Raw genomic sequence first — 8,904 nt, forward strand, 5'->3', positions numbered from 1 at the left:
ATTGAATATCAGTTTTGCCATTCAATTTATTTTGATGATAGGCCAGCAAAAATATAATATCCTACTTTTATTTGGTTTAATAGTGTGGTTTTATAAGGTAGACTTTTATTAAAGTAGGCTACTATTGATAATGCAAAAGCACATACTATATTTACATGAGACGTTTAAGTGGTATTACTGTCAAATTCACGTCATAAAGGCTAATCACAAAAAAGTATGTCACGATACTGGTTAGTTATATGCAGTCATTCTGCGCAAATGCAATGTTTCCCATATACAGCACATTTTGCAGATTGGACTTTTAGTAAGGAGCCCATTTCCTATGAAGTTGGGTCACTGGTGGAAGGTGAATACAGAATCAAATAAGGAGTTTGCAAAGAAGGCGCAGACAAGTAGCATGCGTAAACCCACAATCTTTCCAAAGTGCAGACGCTTTTCTCGATCTCTTCCGCTCTACTCCGTCACTATCCTCAAAGCATACTCATTAGTGTATTTTCGCGAAAGGACAAAGTGTTTTTTTTCTCAGATTTTTGTAACCTAAGACGTTTTGAGAATCAATTTCAGGTGAATTACAAATCAGATCAGGTAATATTAATATTCCCATATGCTTGTCTGAGCTAGTTCAGTTGCTTGGGCTATATGTTTTTTTTTACCCAGAGAGGAGAGGAGCTTTATTCTTTTTATTTCGTGGGAAATGTTGAAGGGAGATTGGAAGGATAATCAACTTTTACCAGTTGAATTTAGACATAAATATAATAAAAAAAGATATATGAAATTTCTCCAGAAATATGTTTTACAAATATGCAAATTAGGCAGTATATCTTATTTGCATATTGCGCAGATCCATTTTTCTGGACGAAACCAGACTAAATATTTTGGAGTCATTTTGTATAGACACTCCCGGACCGGACTAAAATTTGATTAACACAGATGCTTCTTAGTTGGGGTGGGGGAAGAGTCTGACTTAGACTACCAAACGCCTATTTAGACCGAATCACCATCTCTTCAAAGTAAGTTACTAAACATAGTCAGTCCAGTTTGTGGCATTCTCTATGAAATGGACATTTAAATATTCTGTCATTTAATGTAGTGAGCTTTTGAAAATATTGATGTATGTCGATTTTAAAGTGTTTAAAATGCATTAAAATGTTTATGATGGTAGTATGATTAACTAAAGAAAATCTCAATTATCATCAAGTTTTGAAAATACAAATATTATCTGACCAAAACACCAACAAATCTCAAAACTGATAGGTGGTAGGTGCAAAAATGTCATTTCAGCCTGGCCTTAAAACTGTTGAATCACCACAATCATCAGTAAGTTATTATAACGTTCCATAATACACAAAGAAATGTTTTTTTTTTAAGAATAGCTACAGCAAATGAATAGCTCTTGATCAATAGTACATCGATGAGATATTATAGGATAGGCTCTTATCGAGCAGGCATCTATGTGTTAAGCCATGTTCTTATTTGTTAGGCTACTTCTTTGCCAATAAATCAACCATAGATTAACAGCCTACTCGATAGCCTACACAATATCCAAAAATAATGGCCTGTCGCCTATCACTGTTTGTGAGTTAATCCGAGTGAGATGATACACCATGATACGAATATAAGAATTATTAGGCTAATGCAATTTTGTCAAATGTTTCATTTGATTACAGGTGGTTCATAATAAAGATGATTAGTACATTTTAAAGTAGCCTATAATTCACCTCTGTGAATAGCATGGCATTCAGATATAGGCTTTGTGGAATAATTGAATATTTTAAAGTTATCAAAGATAGTGTTAAGAATTACATCGATATCAAACACCTGATAAAGTATGAACTGCCGATTTCAAGTAGGCATACGGTATCATTATAAATAAATGGGTCTTCATTTAATTAAGTTGCTCAAGCAAAAGGTGAATATTGTTAAGTGGCAAAGCATTGCCCCAACTACTAATACAGCTCTAATAAATTATGTTATTACGATCAATCTGAATTAAACAAATAGTGAAAATGAGTTAATTATATATAATTACTATTTACTAAAACAATTGAGGAGTGATAGATCACTTGTTGTTATTCAATAAACCATCTTCAGAGGGATATCATTCTTGAAGATATGTAACTAATATTATACTGTAAATTAGAATATTTACCACCTTTGTTGTCGATTTTCAGTCAATTTATTTACTGGGACTTCTATCCCTGATCTATGAGGTTTGGCACAAAGTTATTTGTATTTTGCTCTGATATAGACTTAATGATTTTCATATTTGAGTGTTTCGATAATAATGGTGACGATGATTATACATATTTATATACTCAATCACAGTGCATTACATATGTTTTTGTTGTTATCGGTTAGAGAGGCCTATATGCGTATTCATGTTATTATATATAGATCTACCTGTTCCTTTGAAATGTGTCAAATGTTGTGAGTGAATTCGGAAGATAATGAAAAGATGGAAAATAATCTAGCCCTGCTCAGAAAACTATCATCACATCTCTAGTCATGCAAAGAAACATTTGACTCTTTTGACTTTTTTTCACAGATGTTTTAGTTTTTTATACATATGTAGAGAGAGAGAGAGAGAGAGAGAGAGAGGAAGAGAGAGAGAGAGAGAGAGAGAGAGAGAGAGAGAGAGAGAGAGAGAGAGAGAGAGAGAGAGAGAGAGAGAGAGAGAGAGAGAGAGAGAGAGAGAGAGAGAGAGAGGAAGAGAGAGAGAGAGAGAGAGAGAGAGAGAGAGAGAGAGAGAGAGAGAGGAAGAGAGAGAGAGAGAGAGAGAGAGAGAGAGTGAGTGAGAGAGAGAGAGAGAGAGAGAGAGAGAGAGAGAGAGAGAGAGAGAGAGAGAGAGGAAGTAGCCATGTGGTTAGAAACCACAAGTTCGCTCAAACAGAAGCACATGTAAGAACATAAAGTCTAGATTAAACTCAGAAATGTACTTAAGCCAAACAAAGATCATTTTATAGAATATATTTGACATTTTATATGTTTCAAAACGGTCAATCTCTCCTTAAAATTTTCTATGCATTTTGACTGCATGAACGTAATTTAAATTTGTATTCCAGATTTCAGATAAAAGGTCCAATATGAAGACTTTCTCCTGGTTTGTGTTCGGTGGGTAAAGATCTACACTACATGATTGAAATTTTAAAAATGTTGTTGTATTCATTTTACTCTTACTTTTACCCCTCACACACACGCGCGCACGTATGCACACGCGCACGTGCGCGCGCGCACACACACACACACACACACACACACACACACACACACACACACACACACACACACACACACACACACCCTTCTCTTCTCTCTCTTTCTATTAAACTCAAAAGGCTTTATTGGCATGGGAAACATTGCCAAAGCAAGTGGAATAGACAATAAACAAAAGGGAAATAAACAAGGGAAATAATACAATCAGAAATTAACAGTAAACATTACACTCACAAAAGTTTTTAAATAATATATACATTTCAAATGTTATATTATTGGCTATGTACAGTGTTGTAACAATGTGCAAATAGTTGAAGTAAGAAAGGGAAAAGAAATAAACAGATACATCTCTCTCTATCAATTACATTTCAATTCAGTATGCTTTATTGAAGTGGAAAGTTAATAATATATTATAATTCTAGTAACAGAAGTACTTTAATAATAATAAAGTGATTGCAGTACTCTCTCTCCCTCTCTCTCTCTCTCTCTTATTCTCCCCTCTCTCCCTCTCTCTCTCTCTTATTCTCCCTCTCTCCCTCTCTCTCTCTCTTATTCTCCCTCTCTCCCTCTCTCTCTCTCTTATTCTCTCTCTCTCCCTCTCTCTCTCTCTTATTCTCCTCTCTCCCTCTCTCTCTCTCCCTCTCTCTCTCTTATTCTCCCTCTCTCTCTCTCTCTCTCTCTCTCTCTCTCTCTCTCCCTCTCTCTCTCTTATTCTCCCTCTCTCTCTCTCTCTCTCTCTCTCTCTCTCTCTCTCTCTCTCTCCCTCTCTCTCTCTCTCTCTTATTCTCCCTCTCTCCCTCTCTCTCTCTTATTCTCCCTCTCTCTCTCTCTCTCTCTCTCTCTCTCTCTCTCTCTCTCTCTCTCTCTCTCTCCCTCTCTCTCTCTCTCTCTTATTCTCCCTCTCTCTCTCTCCCTCTCTCTCTCTCTCTCTCCCTCTCTCTCTCTCCCTCTCTCTCTCTCTTATTCTCCCTCTCTCTCTCTCTCTCTCTCTCTCTCTCTCTTATTCTCCCTCTCTCTCTCTCCCTCTCTCTCTCTCTTATTCTCCCTCTCTCTCTCTCCTCTCTCTCTCTCTTATTCTCCCTCTCTCTCTCTCTCCCTCTCTCTCTCTCTTATTCTCCCTCTCTCTCTCTCCCTCTCTCTCTCTCTTATTCTCCCTCTCTCTCTCTCCCTCTCTCTCTCTCTCTCTCTTATTCTCCCTCCCTCTCTCTCTCTCTCTCTCTCTCTCTCTCTCTCTCTCTCTCTCTCTCTCTCTCTCTCTCTCTCTCTCTCTCTCTCTCCGCTCAGCCCTGTGTATTCTCCATGTGGTGGGTGAGGTGATCTACAGGAGAATTGGTCAGCCTGTCAATATTGATTGTGGAGTCAAGACGTCTAACAAGGATATGGAGTGGAGTCATAAAGCTGTGGGTGGAAGTAAATCTGTGCTGATCGTGGATTATTTTGGGAAGAATGGCAAAGAGCGGAAAGGTGGATAGAAAAGAGCTCATTACAAAGAAATAAATTGGTTATTTCATGAAAAAATGGGTGGCAGGGTAGCCTAGTGGTTAGAGCGTTGGACTACTAACCGAAAGGTTGCAAGTTCAAAACTCTGAGCTGACAAGGTACAAATCTGTTGTTCTTCCCATGAACAGGCAGTTAACCCACTGTTCCTAGGCTGTCATTGAAAATAAGAATTTGTACTGAATTGTCTAGTTAAATTTAAAAAAGTTGCACAAAAAAAAAGTGTTTCCTAAAATACTGCATAGATCTTATGCTGTAAAACAAATTGTGTTTTGTACGTGTTCATTATAGTCCTTGTCTTTGCCTCATGTCAGGAAATGCTCCCATGGTTGAAAGGGCGAAAGTGAGACGGGACCGGCTGGAAATCTCTGCTCTAAATGATGGTGATGCCGGACTTTACATCTGTAAGGTGGACGGGAAAGATATGGATCACAGACTCGACATTGTCACAGGTGTCACTCATCATATGGTTATGAGGGTGTCCAGCAAGTGAATGTGGACACCAGTCCTGCAAACTAGCAGTTTTTATAGCAGTGATATTGAAGTGGTATTATTATTGCTAGTACATTTGAATGACACCACACCCAAGCAAATCTGGGTTCAAATACTACAGCTGTATCTGTGCTTGATTGAGCTTCCATGTTGCAATGGAACCAATAGAAACGTCTCAAAAGTGCAATCCTCATCCACTTAGCACTCAAGGCAGGCTAAAGCAAATACTCAAAGTATTTAAAATATTTAAAATTGTATTTGAACCCAGATCTGCACCAGAGGTCAATTCTAATGGCAGAATTCATGTGGCCAAAGCTTCTGTGTTCCCCTCAGACATTTGTCTCTTACCTCCCTATCTTTTCCACCTCGCTTTCTTTTCATACTCTACCCCTTCCTCTTTATTTTCCCTCTCCCTTCCTCCCTCTCCCTTCCTCCCTCTCCCTTCCTCCCTCTCCCTCTCCCCCCTCCCCTGTCTGAACCAGTCAAGGTCCACCCCTCCAATGAACTCAACGAAGGCAACAATGCTATCCTCGAGTGCCAGGTGACAGGAGTTGATCCCTTGCCCAGTGTGGAGTGGGTTAGTCCAGGTGGAAAGGTGGAAGGGGCCCCTGGACGACCTGGCTATAGGAATGTCTCTTTCAGCTCTGTGGCCCTGTCAGACACAGGAGAATGGACATGTCAGATTACTCAGGATGAGAAGACACACAAAGAGACTCAGACCATCAACGTGAGAAGTAGGTAATAGGTGGTAGCATCCCCAATACAACCATGACAGTAATGAATATAACAATGCTTTTGTCTTTTCTCTCCCAGGTTTGTTGCCGAACGAGGGCCAAGATGATGGGCAGGGGCACAGTGGACCTAACTCTGATGTAAACACAGTGACTACTTGCCATCACTGTGAGTATCACTACTTTATGAACACTGACTACTGATTCATTGTTTCATTTTCCTCATGGTAAAGGTATTGGAAGCTCCTACTTTATTCAATCTCTCCTTAACATTGGTCAATTCAGGACGGGAGGAGGGGTTGTTACAAAAAATAAAACGGTATTGTTTCTCATTAATCTAAAGGGATTCAATGAAATCAATTATTCACAAAAGCAACTATGGTAAATTCTATCTCCACAAGTGTGAAACGCAACATTTCGAGTCAACCGTGCATTGACGTCAATACGACGATTTCGAGGGTGAGTTGCCACTTCCGAGGTCTTCACTGAGGTGCTCCCTGGTTGTGTGTCTCTCAGGTACCAAAGGCAGCCAGCAGCCCGTTGAGTGGGTGCCCATGCTGGGCTTAAGCCTGTGGGTGTGGGTGGCAGTGGGAGCAGGATGCCTGGTGGGGGTCTTACTCCTGGTGACCATTGTTCTCCTGCACCGCAGGAACAAAAGAATGAAGGTGAGGAGACAGTCTAGAGGGGAGGGATCAATGAAAATGTCACTGCCAAACTTATAAACCAAGGTGATCTATAAGCATATGTAGATCAATATATACTTTAAAAAATATATATTGTCAGCGCAATAGAAAGCTGTATCGGTCTGCTAATACAGGATTAGTAAAGGCCTAGTGCACTGCAGTTGTGAGAAAAGACAGTATATTATTATTAATATATATTTTTTTATTCTGATTTTTACAGTGGGTACTGCAGCACACTCAGCACCCATACTTCCCACGGCTATGTCTATAACCCAATTCATTATTGATTTAGTTACGTTCAGGTGGAGTGAGTGCTTCACAGCAAATGAACGAGAAAGACAATACATGTTTTTCTCCCTCAGAGAAGAGCCCGGAAGATGAAGAACATCAGAGTGCCCCTGAAGTCCAACGACTACTGCCAGTGTAACCGGTAGCTACTCTATTGCTCTATCTAGTAGAATCATAGACAGGAATTTCTGCACACGGTGTATTCCGGAACAGTCACGTAGACCAGTGGTTTTCAAACCCTCCCCCTTTACAATTTGTTGTAGCTCTGAACTAGCTCACCTGATTTGCCTATTCAAGTGCTTGATGATTAGTTTACAAGTTGAATCAGGTTTGCTAGCTATGGAAATAATATTTCAAATACATGGAACTATGTAATATAAAGTAGTTAGTGATACATCGTCAAGTTTAATGTTGTAACACATGTATTTCACAGCACAATAGAGGGTCCACCCCGGAGGACGCAGAGAGAGAAGCCTTCGGCTGGACCACGGCAACAGCGCTGATGGAGCGGAGTATTATGGGCTGGAACATGATTGCTTGACGACACAGTGTGGATGGAAGAATGATCGAGAGAGAGAAAAGTATTCTTATACAGTTTGTGAGATACAAGGGAGAGAGAGAGAAAAGTATTCTTATACAGTTTGTGAGATACAAGGGAGAGAGAGAGAAAGAGAGAGGGGGGGGGCTATTGTAAATGGGCTTATGTCCGTTTCAAAAATATGAATGATGAAATGATGTAAACTGAAAATGACATGTTGAAGAAAGAAACAAACACTGTTATTCTTACCTATATGTTATTGAATGTCATCTGACGTCTTTTCTGCATTGTCAGAGCATCCTCTACTGCATTGCATCTTTGTGCTTAGATCATTTTCAATCACCATTCATTTTCACACAAAGCCTGAGACTTACACTGTACGGTTTTAGAATGATTTTGCAATGATTCTTGCTGTGACATTGTTCAGCGTGGCATATTTACAGACATTACAATTTTGTCAACTTTCATGGCTACTTTTTTAAAATACCCGCTTGTTATGTTATGAATTGATATACCTGTTAAATTAAAGTGTTTTCTTGTTGAAAGGAATACAGATCATATAAAGCATTATTTTTTGGGGGGTTTTGATTTCAAACATAATATGCACTGCTGAGTCTCGTCTCACTTTGAATGAGTATACGTTTTACTTGAGTCTTTTTGAACACTTACTTCAGCCTCCTACTACATACATTCTAGTGGCGTTGTCAGTGGTTGCGTTTCACTAACTGGCGCAGTGGAGTGCAGACAGCTGTCATTGACAACGTAGACTCCAACCATGTCGAGTGACATCTTGGAGTTGTGAGTCCAGTAAAAAAAAACTGTGTGTGTAAAAAAAAAAAATGTGTGTGTGTGTGTAAAAAAAAAGGGTGCCCAAATGGTCATACTTGAATAAAAGTAAAGATACCTTTAATAGAAAAGGACTCAAGTAAAAGTGAAAGTCACCCAGTAAAATACTACTTGAGCAAAAGTCTAAAAGTATTAGAAAAAGTCTATTAAATTCAAGTCTAAGCTAACACATGCACTTGTTTTTAAGATGGTCATACCATTGATCGTTTCGAATTTAAGGACCCCTTTAGGTATCAAAAATGATTCTAATTCTATTCTAATTCTGAATCTATTCTGTTTGTATTATTTCATAAAATATTGAATTTGACCTTTACTACTAAAGCCCATAGAAACACCTTGAATAACACATTCCTAAAAATAAATATATTCGGTTTTTTTGGACAAATATTTAACCCCTTATTTTTGTTGGCACAAAAATCTCCAAACCTCCAAACTTCCATTCATTTGTATGGATTACCTTCAGACGAGTCCCGTGACACTTGTGGGGGTCCTAGAGCAAAACGGAGAACACCATCGTGTTCGTTAGAGTCTCCCCTTTCCATATAGTGTTTATAGACTAAACCGCTCGGACGCTACACACGTTTCTGTGATGTCTCGTGGTCTGACAAACACTGCT

The 8,904-nt window shown here is 39.0% G+C and overlaps 1 protein-coding gene across 4 annotated transcripts; it reads left to right on the forward strand.

Moving 5' to 3' along the window:
* The first annotated feature begins 275 nt into the window (after window positions 1-275).
* Window positions 276-7,991, forward strand: cd4-2.2 (CD4-2 molecule, tandem duplicate 2). 4 transcript variants are annotated; one of them, XM_031791838.1, is made up of 9 exons: window positions 276-385; window positions 3,060-3,111; window positions 4,498-4,677; window positions 5,025-5,162; window positions 5,685-5,936; window positions 6,016-6,102; window positions 6,450-6,598; window positions 6,979-7,046; window positions 7,338-7,991. In XM_031791838.1, the coding sequence occupies exons 1-9, from the start codon at window positions 323-325 to the stop codon at window positions 7,405-7,407; spliced, it is 1,059 nt and encodes a 352-aa protein (XP_031647698.1). In that variant the 5' UTR covers window positions 276-322; the 3' UTR covers window positions 7,408-7,991. The 4 variants fall into 4 exon arrangements, with proteins under 4 accessions (XP_031647698.1, XP_031647705.1, XP_031647715.1 ...); XM_031791845.1 differs by having other exon boundaries at window positions 304-585; window positions 3,063-3,111; XM_031791855.1 differs by lacking the exon at window positions 276-385 and adding an exon at window positions 451-564 and having other exon boundaries at window positions 3,063-3,111.
* Window positions 7,992-8,904: the final 913 nt, after the last annotated feature.

This window comes from Oncorhynchus kisutch, linkage group LG2 (genome assembly GCF_002021735.2).
Source record: "Oncorhynchus kisutch isolate 150728-3 linkage group LG2, Okis_V2, whole genome shotgun sequence".
Taxonomy (NCBI): Eukaryota; Metazoa; Chordata; class Actinopteri; order Salmoniformes; family Salmonidae; genus Oncorhynchus; species Oncorhynchus kisutch.